The sequence below is a fragment of the Berghia stephanieae genome, unplaced genomic scaffold (assembly GCF_034508935.2).
Source record: "Berghia stephanieae isolate SIO BIC M18660-M18661 unplaced genomic scaffold, UCSD_Bste_1.3 scaffold182, whole genome shotgun sequence".
Lineage (NCBI taxonomy): Eukaryota > Metazoa > Mollusca > Gastropoda > Nudibranchia > Aeolidiidae > Berghia > Berghia stephanieae.
The window spans coordinates 7501-27500 of record NW_027622868.1 but is presented as its reverse complement, the minus strand read 5'-3'; the positions used below and the strand labels follow the sequence as shown (position 1 = coordinate 27500).

The window sequence follows — 20000 nt, the reverse complement described above, 5'->3', positions numbered from 1 at the left end:
GTTTTGTTAATTACACACTTTTTCCTCCCAAATTGCACATTTTTTATTCTTGAGGTCCTGGGTGGGATCCTGACCTCCCATAGTGGGCAGGGAGGCACTTACTGTGTCTTCTATCCCCTTATATCTGTTTCCCAACTTGCTTTCTGTCTTTGTCTTAGCGTGAGATTACTTGATTTTGTCCTGGCCCTGGCCGGATACTCTTGCTGAAAGGGAAACAGTCTTGAGGTTGGCATCTCTTCAGAAATGCAGAAAGATAATGAATAAGTTGTGGGGAAGATTTTATGTAACTGATTATTGTGATAGGTTGTTGTTGTTGTTGTAAGTGTTTGTCATGTCATGACTGTCAGTGTCTCGATCGAGCTGTTGTGAGTAATCTTCATGTTGTGTTCGTTCACTGTCTCCCGCGTAAACGTGACGTCATCATTTCTACCCTTTAAAAGCTCGCGACACCTTTCATTCTTTCTCTCGACTATCTACAGCCTTATTTGAAACAGACATATCAACTATCTTCGCCCATCGTTGTATCTGCTACTAAGATCCGATCCGCCATACTTTTGGTATGTTATAAAAATCAGGCTAGACCGGGACGATTCCCGAAGTGCTCTAGAGCAGTTTTTAACCGCCCATATATGTCCTTTACATATATGGAGAACGCCCACTTCGGTGGAGACTTTTTCTAAACTTTTTCCTTATTTTTTACATCGTGAACAGATTGGGAAATCCGTTCACGACAATTGGCGCTGCGACTAATTTCCGAACCCTGCCATTTTTAAAGTGTATGGTAGCACTCAGTGCACGGGAATTGACTTCTTCAAGGTAAAGAGTTCTTGTAAACAAATCAGAATTATGAATCTAAAAACTTGTTTCATCTGATTGTGTTGTAAGTATAGCGCCTTGAATTGAGTTCCCCTGGTTTAGTTGTGTTTTTTCATTGCTTAAACCAGAGAGGAAAGCCGTTTATAGGGGTCGGCAATTATTTTTGAACTGGCGAAATTACGATCTCAACTCAGCTCAATTTTTTCATCGAGACTTCGAGCTCAACTTTCGTTTATTTTTGCCAATAAAATTGTGCAATTGTGATTTCTATTCAACAAAATGGAGCAAAATTGGTGAGTACAATTCAATAATTTTACTTGAAAGTGCATGAGGGCTTAATCAATTCACTTCAAAGAATTAGCCTGGTGAACCATTATTGGGGTCATGGTTTTCACTCCCCACTGATGTCTCAACTAAGATTGGAATTCAACCTGCATGTGAGCTAAATTATTTGCATGTCTACTTAAATACTTTCCAATATTTGACATCAACAATACTATTTCTGTGAATAATATACAAATAATTGGCGCCAAGATTGTTGCTTAACAATCTCACTGTGCTTTTCTAAACAAAAGGTAACAGTAACAGTATCATCTGCCTTTATTTAGATGATCAAAGTCAAAGCTTAGGCAGCCATGTAAAAGTGTTTCTACTCACCAAACACAGAAACTATTTTCCAGCTTTACACGCTCCTAAACCCCCTATATATTGGATGTTTCTCTGAACTCTTTACATCCAGACTCTGTAAACATATCCACTTGCCTTAGACACCTGGTCAGTGTCTAAATAGGAGAACCACCTCTAACCCTAACCCAGGGATTATACAGTGAAAATAGTGAAATCTATCAGCTGTGGTGTAGAGGTTGTATTCAAGTGAGAAGGGATCTGAGAGTATTCCAAGTTTACAGACTTTACCATTGCTTTAATTGATTTGCATCAACTGGTCTGTCATTTTAACTGAAATAAATAATTATCATATTTCAGTTTAATCCAAAATGGATGCAAAGATAATGATTAATGTCATTACTGCTAAGGACCTTTTAAGGTCATCTCATATAAGCAAGCCTTTGGCTAAAACCCTGCTTGACATTCGAGCACGTAAAGGTTTACTCACTAAGGAGGATGTGATAGATAAGATCAGTAATGGTGACATGTTAGAACTTTTTGATTTTTCGGTTTCCGAATCATGCATTTTTGAGAAACCAGGTGAACATGCCCTGGTACCTCTCGCGACAGTTCCCCAAATAAAATGGATTCGAATGATAATGCGTCTGGTGCTGGAGACAGACGAAGGGAACTGTCTGCGCAGCAGACCCCAACTAAAGCTGCAGGTTCGTATCCTGAACATGACGCTACTAGCAATCCTCAAGAAGGTGCTAGTAGTGTTGCGAACCCGACATTTTGTAACAATACGAAACGCACCATTCGTAATGCGTGGCACGATCAGCCTACCGAAGACCATTACCCAACATCCTTTTTGGCATCCGACCGCGAGCGGGTTCCTTTCGTTCATGAAGCTAAATTTTGTCAAAATTACATGGACAAGGTGCCTTACTCTGAATGTCCTGAATCTATAACTCACACATTGGACCCACCCTCTCAAGATTTCTCAAACAAGGGTCTCACATCAATGGGCCCGCAAAGAGAGGATTGTGGATATGCAAGAGACAAAGTAAGGCAAACCCGCCGGCTACCACGAAGAAAACCATCTATGAGAAGAACCTTGGAACAGGAGGATGCTCTAATTGAGGCAAGCATGCACAGGGAAAGACGAGGATGGAGGAATGAGACTAGTTACATGCATTCCTACGAGGCCCCACCTGCGGATCGCAATTCCACGGATCATTATGGAGATATGAGCAGTGGAGGCCCACTTATGCCACCCCCGTCCAAGGTACAGCTGCCTAAATCTATCTCTTTCAATGGGACAAAAAGATGGGATACGTTTGAATATAATTTTCAGAACTTTCTGAATTATCATAATATTCAACATCTCCGTGACCAACTATTTTTCCTGGGCCTAGCCCTGGAAGGAAAAGCAGCGGATTATCTCTCACGGATCCATCAGTCGATAGTCTTTACAGACATACGAGATGCATATGACACCCTGAGAAATCGATTTGGTGTCAGCAGCTACAACATGCAACTCTGATACAATTCAACAGCACTACGCAGGCTGAAAAAGAAGATGTCTTAGACTATGTTGACAAGCTATGGGAGTTGGCACTGCAGGCATTTCCTGGACAGTCCCCCCGCAATTTAGAGTCCCAAGTGGTAGCCCATTTTATAACAGGACTATATGACGTGAAGGCAGCCCAATATATTGCATGTCAGGAGTGCACCACGATGGACCAAGCCCTGAGAACATATAAGCTTTTTAAAAATTCTCAGCAAGTTGGTTGGCGTGCGCGAAAGGATAGACCAAGTACCAGCAACACCGTGCGGTTCAGAGAGCCCTCTATCCAAGCGGTGAATGTGTACGATGAAGAATCTGGGTCAGAATCTGAGGAATTGGAAGACTATAGCCAAATTAGAGCAGTGACTCGCAACACGAGCATTAAGACAGCTGGTGTACAGCAGAAGACTGAGATGAGTGTTGAGGCAATGTTCAAAAAGATGTTATCAATGCATGAACAAACCCAAAGTAAATTAGACACTCTCATTACACTCCAAAGTCAAGTCTTGGAAGTTATGCAAAGAGGCGCTCGACGTGCCCAGCCAAGATCCCGCTCCAATTCCCCATCATCAAGTGCCTGTTTTTCATGTGGAGGTCAAGACCACTATGCTAGAGACTGCTCCATGAAAGGTCGCCCAAAGGAAGACAAGGCGCCAAACGGGCAGGGATCAGTTTGAGCCCGGAATTGATCCCAGTTCAAGCAAGGGCAATTAAAGAGGACCCAGTTTTTGAGGCACAACACAGATATAAGGCTATGAGCAATTTGTGCCCTTACTCTTCTGACTGTACTAATTTTATGAAACATGAAGAAACTAAGGAAAACCTTGCCCAGCAGACCAACAACGGAAGCCACAATGTATATCGGTCTAGCCAAGATCCAGAACAGATTGTAAAACCTTATTTTAATGAAGAATGTATCTGTATTGCAAGGTTACAGTCAGAATCTGCCCTTAAAGTACAATGTACAATTGAAAACGTCCCTGTACAAGCAGTGGTGGATACTGCAGCAGATGTTACCATCATCTCTGAAAACACCCATAACAAAATCCTACCCACCCCCACTTGTACGAAGTCCATGAAGATGTTTGCAGCAGGTAAAGATCAAAGCTTCTCTGCAAAATTAGTAGGACCACTACACTTGCGATAGGGAGAGATTCATCTGCTAACTCATATCTATGTTGCTCCCATTTTCGACCCAATGCTATTAGGAATAGACCTGCTGAGGAAATTAAGGGCAAAGATTGATGTGGAAAAACAACAATTATTTTGTCAAAATCAAATTATTCCTCTTGCAACAAATTCGACTGAAAGTGTAAGTCCCAAGTGTGACATGGCACAAACAGGTTTACCAGTGGATGATGGAGACCGAACAACTATCAAGATTGCCATTCCCCACAAATTGATCATACCAGCCCAGTCAGAAGTAATCACTAATGTTGAGTTAAACTATCTGCCCAATTCACCATTTATGTACCTGGAACCATATAGAAATCTGCCAATTTCTGTGGGCCACACCCTGCACGTAACCAAACCAGTTGTTACAGTGTGCTTGATCAACACAGGTGATGAATGCTTCCTCAAAAAAGGGACGGAAATAGGACAGTTGCTTCCCCTGGAAGCAAGAGATATATTTGAGATGACGAAGATGACTGGCTGAATTTAACAGAAGTGGATGAACTCAGCAACCCCATGACAGAAGCGGAGGGGGAATGTGCCATATCAAGCACTTCCTGCCAGCCGATCCAACTACCAGACAAACTTATAGATCTCTGGCAGAGAGTTACGTCCATTCTGGGAGATGAGAGACTAGGTAAAGTTGAACAATTGCTGTGGGAATATCAATACAACACTACATTGATACAGGAGATGCAAAGCCAATTAAACTAGGCTTGCGACGTACCCCCGTTCACTTTACCAAAGAAGAAGATGAAATGTTAGACAAGATGCTTAAAGCAGGGGTAATACAACCCTCAACCTGGAGCTGGGCTGCTGCAACGGCACTATTGGTACGGAAGACAGATCTGTTTGTGCATCCAATTTGGCTTATTGGTAGATCCTCAGTTCATGAAGATTTCTAGCACAAAGCAGCTTTCCGTACATACCAAAGACGCTTGAGTTTAATAAACTCCCCTTGAACTGTTCAATAACCCTAGGACATATTCTAGAATAATTAAGTGCTGAGAGGGTTAAACCAGAAAAGGATACTAGCCTTCCTCGATGATACCCTTGTCCTTGGAAAATATTTTGACGATCGTCTTTCAAACTTAAAACATCTCAGCTCCATGCCCAACAGACAAGACTGGTGGACGCTGCACAATAATATATTATACAATAAGCCAGAATCTCTTCTTACTTCCCAATGACCACTTTGGACGAATGAAGTGAGGGAGAATAAACCTGCTGAAATTGCCACTTCAAGAGATTTTGAAATTGTGTGTAAGCATATCCAGTACATGACATCAAGAACCATGAAAGAGCAAAGAGAGTGAGATCACAAGTCATATATATCTTCTTGCCACCCTCCAGTGATGTCAATGTGTTACTTAAGGCTGCTTACTGTGGTTAAAATATAAAAGTAAATATGAGAGGCCAGGACCTAACAACTCTAATCCATTTGGGATACCCACGACATAAGTTGAGAATGGCATTCTATGACCCTCAACAAAGATGCAAAATAACTCTCACAAATCAGATCACTTCAATCACCACCACAGTGTAAGTAATGACATGAGCAGCAGTTAAGAATTCTTATTCAGGTCAATTATTTCCTTGATAATAATTTCAAATCAAGGAATAAACTAGACATGGCATGGGTAGCCTCTTTTAAATGCACAACACCTGAACCACCGCTCTCTGACTAGTGAAAAATGGTCAAGAAGAGCGAAGAAAAAAAAGAAAAAAATGGTGACATTATGAAGCTACATACCTAGGAAGAATATGTATTACTAATTGCTTCCATCATCTGTAGTGCAGTCAATTGATAGATTTTACAACAAAGGATGTGAGCTTATGCCTAAACCCATAAAGGAAGTAATTATTGGCGAAATGTTAAAAATTATATTTAAAGCAAGCTCACAAGACTGCTAGGAAACCATTGAAGACAGAGTTGAATAGATGAAATTCGACTATGGAATTAGAAGAGGCAACAAAGTGCACTTCGAAGACAAAAAAAAAAAAAATAATAATAATAATAATTTATAACTGAATGCAATCCTGATCAGTCCTGCCAGCATCATTGCAGATTTCGTCTTCGGTGCAGTGTTATGTGTAAAAAACAGACACAAACTTTAAGAAGAAAGGTCAATCAAGAGGCCTCCAACTCTGTCATGACTCATATCTGTTGCTATGTACAAAAAGACAAACCCCAGACCATGGAAAGAAACAACAAAGTATGTATGACTGTCTGGAGCAACATCACGGTCTGTATCAACTGAGCAGAATAGCAACGAGTCGATGCCACCACTGTCAACATGGCAGTGACAGTGATGAAGGGGTTCAATTCCAAAGAAAATGCCAGAGAAGCTCAGCCTGATGATACTAGACTGGAACCAAAGGCTGAAGGAGAAGGGGTAGAGGTGACACTTTCACCTCCCCATCAAAGGGTAGAGGTTTCACCTCCCCACTAAGAAACTTCTCACATCATGATGGCACAAGGGACTACTAGAGACACCAGGAGCAGACACCGTCCACAGGGAGCCTGATGATACCCCAAGCAATCACAGGTTTGATTACAGCTAAAAAAGTGCCCTGAAACCAAGACCTGATGATACCAGGGTTGGAACCCCTCGGAACCACAGGCTTGATGATACCTGGTGTAAGCCCCCCTGAACCCAGAGACCTGATGATACCAGGGATGGTACCCCTCGGAATCACAGGCGAGGAAGGGAGAGAGCTACCCAGAGGCCCATCTGATAATGGCTCTAGAACCCGACCCAACCTGATGGAACCAGAATAAGCCAAGATGTGAGAAAGAGCCCATGAGGGTATCACGACGACCATGTGGTATCCCTATGAACTGATAACATGAACACATGGGTGATCACCTCAAGCAGGCGAGGGAGGGAATTATGTATGTACATCAGAAGGTATTTTACTACCTCGATCAGGTGAGTCAGAAGCAGAAGCTTTAAAATGATGATGGTTACTACCTTGTGACAGGACCTGTATTATAGACATTAACATGAATTGGTAACTGACATGGTTCCAACCATGCTTGTTTTATTTCTGACATTATCCCTGGTGATTGTAATCCTGTCTATTAATTAATAAAGAGATTCCCTGGCCTGCTAGCAATAATGTAAATACTAAATAAGCTCTATTTTCAGCTGCATTGTTTTAAAGAAAAAAAAAAGGGATATATATATCCAGCCATTTACAAGTGCAGCAAACAACCACTGATATTGCCTTACAATTTTGATTGCTTATATCCCCAATGAAATTTAAAATATTATATCCCTCCTAACAAGTTATCTTTTATAAATTTTGGTCCAATTTTCATAAGTACTATGTTCTGATATATATATTTTAAGTAATGTTTTAGGACCAGACAAACTTATGCAAACATGAGATCTTCCCACTTTTAATCTATATCGGGTATAACTTCAGGAGAGAAAGCATTTTAGGAGGGGGAGGAATGTGGGGAAGATTTTATGTAACTGATTATTGTGATAGGTTGTTGTTGTTGTTGTAAGTGTTTGTCATGTCATGACTGTCAGTGTCTCGATCGAGCTGTTGTGAGTAATCTTCATGTTGTGTTCGTTCACTGTCTCCCGCGTAAACGTGACGTCATCATTTCTACCCTTTAAAAGCTCGCGACACCTTTCATTCTTTCTCTTGACTATCTACAGCCTTATTTGAAACATATCAGCTATCTTCGCCCATCGTTGTATCTGTTACTAAGATCCGATCCGCCATACTTTTGGTATGTTATAAAAATCAGGCTAGACCGGGACGATTCCCGAAGTGCTCTAGAGCAGTTTTTAACCGCCCATATATGTCCTTTACATATATGGAGAACGCCCACTTCGGTGGAGACTTTTTCTAAACTTTTTCCTTATTTTTTACATCGTGAAACAGATTGGGAATTCCGTTCACGACAAAGTTACCATATCTATGATGATTCTCTTTACCTTTGATTAAAAGTTTTGAAGTCACTCAACAACACATATTATTACAATAATATTGCTGAAAAAAATACATTTTATCTGAATTGACTTTTCATTGTCTATTCTAATCTTTAAAAAAATTTTTTTTTCTCTCTCTTTTCAGAGAATGCTATCTTGATGGAGCTCTTTTCATTTCGGAGGAAGGATTGGAATTGTGTGGAGACATCATTGGCCTGAGTGCCATTGATTTCAAGTATGTCACTTGCTATGTCTTCTATTTTCCCTATATCTATTTTCCTTTTTTTACAGTTTGCTTTTTGTCTTTGTCTTAAAACTTTAGCTTTTTATATAGCCAAATATCTACTAAACATGCTCAAAGCGGGTCCCCAGCCAGCAGCAACGCTTAACATGGAGGCAGAGACACGACGTCCTATTGGCGATTTTACAATTTTTCGGACAGAGACAACGCTGTTAACGGCCAGGTAGTAATTTTACACCTGACTGCTGTGAAAGAATGTGAGTAAAGAGCCTTTTCCAAGGACTCAACTATGCACCATTCAGAGTGGGACTCGAACCCTGGACCTTTTGATAAGAAGGCGAGTGTCATACCACTAGACCACATCGCCGTATTAGAATGGAATTTTTTTGTTTTGTCCCGATACTACAATCAAGTCACATTACAGAGCTACCAACTGTAAAAAAAAAAGCATAGATGTGTGCTTAAACTTTTGAAATGCCTTGCTTACACACACACAGAGAGAGAGAGAGAGAGAGAGAGAGAGAGAGAGAGAGAGAGAGAGAGAGAGGGAGAGAGAGAGTGAGACAGCGTGGCTCAGAGGTACGGTCTTTGCTTCGTACCCGAAAGGTATCGAGTTCGATCACCCACCACTGCGCTGTGTGGCCTTGAACAAATCACCTCCCCTTTGCTCAATTTGTGGCACTGCACTGCGGCTGATGCCTGGGTTATTCCAGTCTTCCCTTGGAATAGACCCTAAAGACAAATTTCCCCATGAGAATGAATAACGGGTATTTTATTTTTTTTTAAATTATTTTTTTATCTGAATGTCAATATACTTTTTTTTCCCAAATCCGTTTTACACTTTTTCTCGGATCAAGGTTGGCAAATCTTACATTGTTTTGTTCAGTGTAAACATCTGGGTTATAATAAAGCTATAATCGGACACATAGTAAGGAAAGATAAGGATGAATACCTGGAAAAATACCTGGTAAACGCGCCCGGGGGAGACAAAGAAAAACACTCATAGACCAACTGAAGGGCTTCACCAACCTAACAATCCAAGAGCTGTTTGAAAAAGCAAGAGACACGGAGGAATGGAGAGAGATAATTCATGCAGTATCCGAAGCCTGGACCAGGCATGGAACCTAGAAGAAGAATCAATTAAATATTGCAAGAAAATTCGTTTCTCTCATGAGAAAATTTGAATCTGGAGATAAAATCTGTGTAGTGGTCAGCTGGAATAACTTTGAACTTTTCTCTTTCTCTCCTCAGTTTTTGTCTCCGAGGAAATGAGAATGAGTTGCTTGGGCCCTTGGAAATCAATTATGTCCCCTTTCTTAACTACATTCAGAGGTAAGAAAAAAAAACCCAGCGAAGATTAAAGCTTTTGGTAGACTTGCTAATGGAATCAGTAACATGTATAGATATGCATACGGATTTTTAACCCTCTCCTGACCACCTACAGCAAAATCGTCGCATTTGTTACGACACAATAATATACATTTTTTATTATTCAGATTTATTTTGTACGTCACAATGATCTTTGTTTAATTAATAAGAACATAAAGATTTTTTTGCAGAGAGATTGTTTGAGTTTTAAGAGTCCATTTTTCTGCTGGGTAAGCCGCCAGCCATATTTGGGAAAATAATGAAAATGATCGGGAAGGAGAGAGTAAAAGGGTTCAGGTTTGGACAAATTTTGAGTTACCTCAAATTTTTTAAGATAAAGATAGCTGAACATATTGTTGCTGTGCTCTAAAAAATGAACATGTTAGAAATTTTAGCATATTTGTGGCGCTATTTTCACTGAACATGCTGAATGCGCTTTATGAGGGGTCTCAAGCCAATAGCAACACAACATGTATGATGAGACCTGACGCCTGTAAGGTAATATTACAATTATGAATTACAGTGGAAACTGTGTAAACTCAACTTTTGATTAAAATCAACACCTCTTGTTGGTCGGAAATTTTCTGTTCTTTATCTAAGGTGTGTACCATTGATAATGGATAAAATCAACCTTGCTTATAGTCAACCAATCTCTCTTGTCCATCAATCTGATAGTATGTTCTAAAAAAAAAAAAAGAGCTTTTATATAGCGCAATATCCACAAAACGTGCTCAAAGCGCTTTACAAGGGGTCCCTGGCTCACAGCAACATTTAACATGTAGGACGGGACATGATGCCTGTTAGGCGCTATTACAATTTTTTTTGACAGACACAACGCTGTTAGCGGCCAGGTACTCATTTTACACCTGAGTACGGTGAGAGAATGTGAGTAGTAGTAGTAGTAGTAGCGTATGGCTACACCTCCAGATTATGTTTGTCGATCCATGATGTCAGGTCATCTCCGGCTTCAAAGATTGTTTCGTACTCCCCTTCTAATTTTGTTACTGGGCATTGCAGGACCAGATGATCGATTGTTTGACGTGCCCCTTTGCAGTATTGGCAGATTGGTGAGTCAATGAGTCTCCATCGATAGAGGCTTTCTTTACTGCGGCCATGGTTGGTTCTAAGTCGGTTCGTGGTGACCCACTGTTTTCTTTTTGCTTTTTTAAAATCAGGAAGGCGCAGAGTGGGGTTGGTAATGAATTGTCCATTCTTTTGGCAGGTTTAATTGCCATTCATTGGTCCAGGCAGTGGTGATGTCAAGGTTTTCTATTCCGGATTTGTGGAAGGGTCTTCTGGACTTAAGTCGATTTGTTTGTGGGGTGTCTTTTACTATTTTTGCCAGGGGGGTATTTATTGCCAATATTGAGTGGGCCTTGTTTAGCTCTTTTTGATTTGACAGTGCTCTTCTTAGGTGTGGAGGGGCTATTGCGCTGGTAACTGGGAGCCATTGTGTTGGTGTGGTTTTTATACAGCCGCCTATTACTCGCATGGTGTCTCTTAATTTGGTGTCAAGTTTGTTTGTATGTGAGCTCCTTGTCCATACTGGGGCACAATACTCAGCCGCACTATAGCAGAGTCCAAGCGCTGTTGTCCTCAATACTGTTTGGGATGCTCCCCATGATGTGCCAGCAACTTTTCTGAGAAGGCAGTTTCGTTTTTCGACTTTATTTGCACAGTTCTCGAGATGTTTTCTGTACGTTAGTTGTCTGTCTAAAGTGACTCCAAGATATTTGGGGTTATCGTCGTTTGGTAGTATTGTGTTACCGACTTTTACTTGGAGGGGTTGTTCAGGTGGAAAATTGTGGCCACTGATTTGGTGGTGTTCATTCTTAAGTACCATTTATCAAAGTAACTTTTGAGGGTTGAGGTGTCATGGCTCAGTTCGTTTTCAATTTCTTTCCAGTTTTTTGATTGGCAAGTGAGAGCCCAATCATCTGCGTAGCCAAGTGGGTGTGATCTTGTTTTTGGCATGTCACTGATGTAAACATTAAATAATGTTGGTGCAATGACTGAGCCCTGTGGTACACCATTTCTTATTTTATAGGCTTTACTTTTGTTTGCCCCTAGAAGTACATGGAAGTGTCTAGTGCTGGTCATATATGAGAGAATCTTTAATATTTTCCTACAAGGGATGGCTTTTGCTAGTTTATACATTAGTCCTGTTGTCCAGACGGTGTCATATGCAGCGGAAAGGTCTATCAGTACTGCTCCAGTTTTTAGTCCCTTCTCGAAACCAGACTCTATGTGTGTTGTTAATGCAAGGACTTGTTCTGTTGTTCCTCTGTTTGGCCTGAAACCTGCTTGTTCGACAGGTATGATTGGGTCGATGTATAATAATAATAATAAATGGCATTTATATAGCGCTTTACCCCGTTGTCACAGGCTCTAAGCGCTTTACAGTGATATAAAACAAAACATATTACAGTGAGACAAGTGTGAAGGAAACGTGATACGAATTCAATTTAACAACAACAAAATATGAAAATAATATTGCAACATTATGACGTAAAAAGATAAAACTTTAAGCGAGATTTGAACGTTTTCAACGAATCCGAGCATCTCACGTGTGACGGGAGAGAGTTCCAAAAATGGGGGGCCGAAAATTGAAAAGACTGTTCACCTATTTTACGCAATGGCTTAGGTTTGACAAGGATTGATTGGTCATTGCTTGACCTCAAGTTTCTATTGGGGACATATATGTTTAGAAGGTCTTTAATATAGGAGGGACTGTTCGTGCTCAGGGATTTGTAGACAACAGTACAAATCTTATAGGCAACTCTTTTTTCAACAGGAAGCCAATGTAACTCACGGAGAAGAAGAGTTGCTGACGGGTATTTTTTGTTATTGCGTACAATGAGCCTGGCTGCGTTATTTTGAGCAACCTGAAGTTTGCTAATTTTGTCTTTAGTTAAATTCGCCCAAAGGGAGTTACAATAGTCCAATTTAGATAAAACCAAGGAATTAATTAAAAGTTCTGTTATATGCTTCGGTATTAAATTACGAATTTTGCTTATTTTTTTCATTTCTATATACATAGATTGTATGGTGTTATTCACGTGGCTTGTCATGGAAAGATCTTTATCAATGATGACGCCAAGGTTTTTTGCTTTATTTGAAAATTCTATTGTGCTATTTCCGAGAGTAATTAGTGATTTATTTGCCTGTTTAAGGATACTCGGTCTTCCACACATTAAAATCTCAGTTTTACTATCATTTAATTTTAACTTATTGTGGTACATCCAAGATTTAATCTCATTAAAACAGCTCGTAATTCGTTGTATTAAGAACTGTAAATTACTAAGGGGTGCTGAATCATATATTTGCGTATCATCTGCATAAAAATGATAACTCAGATTGAATCTGGATATCACACTAGAAAGGGGCTGCATATATACAGTAAAAAGGACAGGGCCAAGAACAGAGCCTTGTGGCACTCCAAAATTTAGTAAAACTTGTTCTGACTGAACACCATTCACCACGACAGTCTGCCATCGATCCTGTAAATATGATGTAAACCATTTAAGGGCAATTCCTTTTATGCCGAACGTATTTTCTAGTCTTCTTAACAAAATGTCATGGTCAATGGTGTCAAAGGCAGCTGAAAGATCTAAAAGGCATAATACATTGATATTGTTAGCATCAGCATTACATAACAAGTCATTAAAGATTTTAAGAAGCGCCGTTTCAGTACTGTGTTGATGTTTGTAGGCTGACTGAAAGGGTTGTTCCAAACTGTTGTTCTTAAGATGAGATGTTAATTGTGTAAGAACTACCTTCTCCAAAAGTTTTGACAAAAAAGGTAAATTTGATACAGGACGATAATTGTTTAATATATTGTGGTCTAGTGATGGTTTCTTCAGAAGTGGTTTGACGAGGGCACTTTTAAAGCACGATGGAACTTCGCCAGTCAGTATGGATGTATTTATGATTGATGTAATGGATGGTAATAATGTATCGATGGAGCTGGCCAAAAGCTGTGCTGGTAGGGGATCAAGGTCGCAGGATTTAATGGGGGCTTTTTTTATCAACTCGTTTATGAAACTAGGTGAAACTGGTTGGAACTTGTCTAAAGGGGTACCACAGAATGTATTTGTATCTATAAATGGTTCATGCCGATCTAGTTCTGAACGAATGTTATGGATTTTGTCTTTAAAAAAGTTGACAAATGTGTCTGGCAAGTCTCTTTGATTGGTTGTAGATGGTAATGAAGTGCATCTTTCACGTCCAAGTAGATCATTGCAGATGTTAAATAATTGTTTACAAGATTTAGAAGTTTCAAATTTGAAAGAAAATACGTGGTCTTTGCCTTTTTTATTGTTGTCTTCCAGGCACGAAATGCGCTCTTGAATATTTCACGATGAATCATGAGGCCTGATGTTTTCAGCAGTCTTTCTGCTCTCCGACACTTCGTTTTAGCTTCTTTAACGTCCGACGTATACCACGGAGCATACTTGCGGTTGGTGACGGTCCTTGTTTGGAATGGCGCATGTTTGTCAAGCGTTTCAATGAGACAACTATTCCACTGGTCTGGAGAAATAATTGAATTTTTAGTAAGTTTTGTTTCTAAATCGCCTCTGAAATTGTCCAAATTAATGCCTTTAATGTTTCTGGTTGATGTGGTGGTGGTTTCTTGGCATGGTTTTGAAACGTCAAGATTGAAAGAAATGAGGGAGTGGTCCGAAAAGGGGAGATAATCGACGGTGGCGTTGGTTTTTTGGAACTCTGAATTTTCTACAATTACCCAATCTAAAATATGACCAGCAGAGTGGGTTGGCATTGTTACGATCTGGCACATGTTGTTCTCTGATAATGACTCGTGCAATTTGGCGGTGTCTGTGACGTTGTCGAAGTGAAAATTAAAGTCGCCGAGTATAATTGAATGGCCAGGTCGCGTGTGTTGCAAAGTTAGCATCTCGTTGATTTCCTTCCTAACTTCAGGTAATTTTATTTTGTTTTTCTTGTTTGCTGGCGGTCGGTAGATGCAGTTGAAGTTGTATCTTGTATTCTGGAGGGATAATCTAAGATCAATGGCCTCCATTGTTTTGCAGCGCATTTCGATGATTTCCACATGTTTACATAATTTTGTTTTATAAAATACGCCAATGCCACCCCCTCGCTGATCTTTCCTTGGATACGATCTAAATTGGTACCCAGGGGGTGTCATAGCTTTTTCAACTGGGTCGTCTCCAGACTGTGAGAGCCATGTCTCTACTATAAATAGAATATCGAAGTTCTTCTCCGTTAATAAATCGTTTAATTCTTCGGTTTTGTTACGGCAGGACTGTGCATTCAGAAGACCAATAACAATGTTATTGTTGTCGTTTGTGAAACTGTTTGTGGTTGGTACAGTTACAAGTGTTGGTGGTGGACGGGGGTTTGTGTGGGGGCGGGGTGGACGACGAGTTGTTACCCTTGAGATGTTATGTTGTTTCCGTTTGCCTCCCGAGGCCTGTACTTATTAATATTATTGTAAAAAATCGGATCACTTGAGCTAAAAATCGCAGCTGGAATGTGACGTTGTTTACGTTTACCGCCTCGAGGCCTGTTGTAAAAATCAGATGTTGAATAAAAGTATGGGGTGATTCTTGTTAGAATAATTCTTTCTAAAAGTTTATATAGGCAGCTGAGGAGGGAGATGGGTCTGTAGCTGGATGGTTCTGTTGCGGGTTTGCCAGGTTTTAGTATTGCAATCACTTTGGCGTGTTTCCAGATTTTTGGGTAGGTGGCCTTTTCTATGATATCACTCATTGTCTCTGCTAGCCACCGAATTCCCTCTGGACCCAGATGGGTTATCATATCAGGGTATATTCCATCAATACCAGCAGCCTTACCGTTTTTTACATGTTTGATGGCCTGTTCTATTTCTTGACTGTCACAGGAATGGATAAGAAAATACCAGTATTGGGTTGCGTAGTTAGTATTTTCTGGTATTCTTTGTTGATATATTTTTCAAATTTTTTATTTGGCTTGTGTTGTCCACGTTGCTTGATTTCTTTTGCAAAGCATCTACCTTGATAGGTGCAGCGCTTTTTGATTGGGGTGGAGTTGGATCAAGTTTTTTAATGGTTTGCCATGCGTGTCTGCTTGAATGGCTCATGTCTAAGCCTTCGACCACTTCTATCCATCTATTTCTTCGGTTCTCTTCAAGTGATTGTAATAGTTCTTCAGCTGTGCTTTGATCCTGTGTTCTTTCATATTCTTCCAGGAGATGTTGACTCTGTTCTGACCAGCACGGTATATAGCGCTTTCTGAAGCCCCTTGGGATTGTTCTTTTTGCACATTTTAGAATTAATTTTGTGAACCTGTGTATATTTTCTTGTTTAGGTTCTATTCTTTTACAGGTCTTGTCTATTTCTTTTGAGAATTCCTGCCAGTTGGCTTTTCTGAAATTCCATCGAGGAGTTGGTAGGGAATTCATCATTGGCAATTTAATGCCTGTTGCGAGGATGATGGGGCGATGTTGGCTATGGGGGAAATTGTTTAGTACTTCTCTTGTTGTTGAGGATAGTGGGAGGTTTGAGTCTTTGGATACAAATGAGAGGTCAGGTGTTGTTTCACTCTGCCATCTGGCTGACCTGAAGGTTCCCTTTCCTTTTGGGTTGTAGATTAATTTTAGGTTACATTGGTTTGCCCATTCGCTTAGTTCATTTCCTGCTTCGTCATTGTTTTTATATCCCCATTCATTATGGTGACTGTTAAAGTCACCTGCCAGTATGGCTGGATGGTTGATGGGTGTTTTTGGTGGGTTAGTCCACTTGGTGTTAGGCGGTTTATAGATGTTTGATATTTCTGTATCACCAAATTTGATTGTACATCTGTGCGAACCACTTTGCTCTGTGTGGCCACCTAGGTCTGTTGCTTGATCTGGGGCTCTTGCATAAGTGATTATTCCATACTTTGGGTGGTTTTGTCTATTGATTACAGAATAGTCCCTGATATTATAGCGTGAGGGGGGTGAGTTGTCATCTAGATGTGTTTCTTGGAGAAGTGCTATATAAATATCGTGTTCGTTACGTAGTTTGGCCAGATATTCACATTTTGCCATTGATATTCCCTCGACGTTGAGGTGTAGGATTTTGATCTTAGCTCCTATAGTTATATAGTTCTCGTTGTCAACCTTATTTGGTTGGCTGTGATTGGGGTTGGGGGTGGGAGAGCGGACCTTTTTATCCTGGGCGACGTCCGAGCCAGTATGATAATATCTTCTTGGTTTCTTCATCATGATTAAGGAGGTGTGGGTCCAGGAGAGGGCAGGCCCTGTCTGGACTCCGGGTTTGCAACGCAATGTTGCAGTAGAGTTGCCAGAATATAGTTAATTGTAGATATAGACTGCCTACGAGTCTCCAGCTCCGAATTTTTCCTCAGGGTTGTTTCCCGAAGTCTCTCCCTTGAAAGGGTATTCCGCGAGACAGTGGAGGTCAGTTGTGACCACACTATTTATTAAGGATAGCTCCCTGAGGCCTGTCTGGGCACCAGAGCGTATTCCACACGCCGGTGGGTCATGCATGCCCTAGACTTTAAGGGGGTCTCACCCCGAGCACACAATCGCATTGCTGCGTCAGCTACTCCCAGCCGCGAGGCCAGTTTCCCCAGGGATGCGGGACAAGGACCCGTATTGTGCACTTGAAGATGTAACCTATGTCCACTCGTACAACAACGATGTCCCGAGACGACTGTTGCTGATGCCGTAAAGAGCAGAAAGCCGAAGCTTCTAGGCCACACCGACCACCCACCCCCCCAAAAAAGAGCTTTTATATAGCGCAATATCCACAAAACGTGCTCAAAGCGCTTTACAAGGGGTCCCTGGCTCACAGCAACATTTAACATGTAGGACGGGACATGACGCCTGTTAGGCACTATTACAATTTTTTTTGGACAGACACAACGCTGTTAGCGGCCAGGTACTCATTTTACACCTGAGTACGGTGAGAGAATGTGAGTAAAGAGCCTTATCCAAGGACTCAACAATGTGCCGAATGAGGCTCGAACCCAGGACCTTCCGATCTTAAAGCGGGTGTCATACCACTTGACCACATAGTCGCACAAAATTTGATAAATAACAGAAAATGTGGGGCCTAACAAGAGGTGTTGGCTTTAAGCAGAAGTTGACTTTAATATCAAATTAAGAAACAAGGCAGCAGAAACCGGTGTAAGATAAAGATCTGAGCAAGTGTGTATGAAAGGTGTCAGACAAGACAAGGAAGAAAAATACAAGAAAAAAACCATCCCAAAAAAATCAGTCTGATTTTCTGGGATTTTTTTTTCTTATATTTTTCTTTCTTGCTTTGTCTGACACCTTTCATACACACTTGTGTTCAGATCTTTATCAGTTGACTTTAAAAGTGTTAACTTTATGCAGATTCCATCGTTATTCACTTCAACTACCCTCACTTGCCCTGTATCAGAGATGGGTGGGGTCATCGACGTTTTTAAAATTTTTCTGACCTCACTATCTGTCCAGTGGTGATTTGTTCTTTGAGTCTGCCAGATCTGGTGAGAAGTACTATGCAATCGACTAGCATCTTGTCCAAAGGATAGCAAGCAATTGCTGTTGTCTGTTTATAGTGCTATATAAATTAGGATAAACTATGGGTCCTTCGGTCTTGTGGCTCAAGGACCATTTTCAAACCAAAAAGCTATCCGTTTTCATCGTTTTGTTTCTCATGGGCTGAATTTTAACATTTTTTTTCATCCTTCATTCAAACACCAGCCGTGCCAGTCGTCTGATAGATGAGGAAGAAATGCTGCAGCTGAGTGGTAAAACGACTCAAGAAAACAGAAACCTGTCTCAATCACCTAATGACGACAAAATCAAACTTCAGACACTGGAGAGGGACTTTCGAGGAGTTAAAGAGCAAAAGGTAAATCATATAAAAATATGTGTGCTATAGATAGTATGCGCTTGGCTAAGAAGCTCATAACATTGCCATCCGGAAGCATAACGGACCAACACACAAAACTGTGTGTATCCATGAACGTTTATAGTTGGGTTAATACAGTTCAGTGAGCATTACTCATAAATGCGGATGGCAAAAAACAATAACAGACCTGAGTGACGTCCTCTTCGAACTATATCTATATCTATACTTGACATCTACTTTTTCAACAGTCTTCGGAGGGACAAAGTTTTGTTCAATTATTTTATGCTGGGTATAAACCATCCCCAAAGAATCAGCCCAGTAAACAGTATGTGGACGTGGTATGACAATCGCTTTCGGATTGGAAGGTCCTGAGTTTGAGCCTCACTCAGCGCATAGTTGAGTCCTCGGAAAAGACTCTTTACTCACATTCTCTCACTGTACTCAGGTGTAAAATGAGTACCTGGTCGTCAACCGCGTTGTCTCTGTCGGAAAAAGTGTAATATCGCCTAACAGGCGTTATGTCTCGTTCTAATTGTTATGCGTTGCTGTTGGTCAGGGACCCTTTAAAAAAACGCTTTGAGCACATTTAGTGGATATTGCGCTATATAAACAGTAAAAGCTCTCTAGCTCTAGGTCTGAGGTTCAATCCCCTTTCGAGTTAGGCTGTGGTAATCAGGAGGTCTAAGTTTCAATCTCCAGTCGAACAGGCTGTTTTTGTTTGATGTGATTTTTTTTCTTAAAAAAGTGCGGCTATGTGGTCTAGTGGTATGACACTCGCTTTTGGATCGGAAGGTCCTGGGTTCGAGCCTCGCGCTCGGTGCATAGTTGAGTCCTTGGAAAAGGCTCTTTACTCACATTCTCTCACTGTACTCAGGTGTAAAATGACTACTTGGCCATTAACAGCGTTGTCTTTGTCCGAAAAATTGTAAGATCACCTCACAGGCGCCATGTCCCGTCCTACATGTTAAATGTTGCTGTTGACCAGGGACCCCTTGTAAAGCGCTTTGAGCACATTTTAGTGGATATTGCGCTATATTAAGCTCATTACAAAAAAAATTATTTTTTAAAAATCAATTCTACTCATTAGGACTATCTGGAGGAGCTGGTACGGTTGAGAGAACGACAGATGGGAGAGACAAACATGCGTGTGGATGCAATGAGGTCGTCGATGCAGGTCAAGGAAAAGGAGTGGGAGGGAGAGAGAAGGATGCTGGACACCTGTGTCCTTGAACTTCAACAAGAAATGTGAGATTTTTAAAAGCACAAAATAAAAATAAAAAATATTATTTGAATTGCTGGAATTGTCAGAATTATCAAAAGAAAAAATTGTTGTCTTAGCTAGGAATTGAACCAAAGACTTCTTGCCATAAGAGAAATTATCAAAGATAATGAACAAAAAGGAATATAACTGC

At 40.7% G+C, this 20000-nt stretch overlaps 1 protein-coding gene across 1 annotated transcript in view; it reads left to right on the top strand.

The window, feature by feature from the left end:
* Positions 1-20000, top strand: part of LOC144961230 (RUN domain-containing protein 3B-like) — a 28165-nt gene that overhangs the window by 1320 nt on the left and 6845 nt on the right. The window contains exons 2-5 of the mRNA XM_078894499.1: positions 8261-8350; positions 9608-9688; positions 18438-18588; positions 19676-19833. Coding sequence (XP_078750625.1) covers positions 8261-8350; positions 9608-9688; positions 18438-18588; positions 19676-19833 — 480 coding nt within the window. The remainder of the gene's footprint in view (positions 1-8260; positions 8351-9607; positions 9689-18437; positions 18589-19675; positions 19834-20000) is intronic.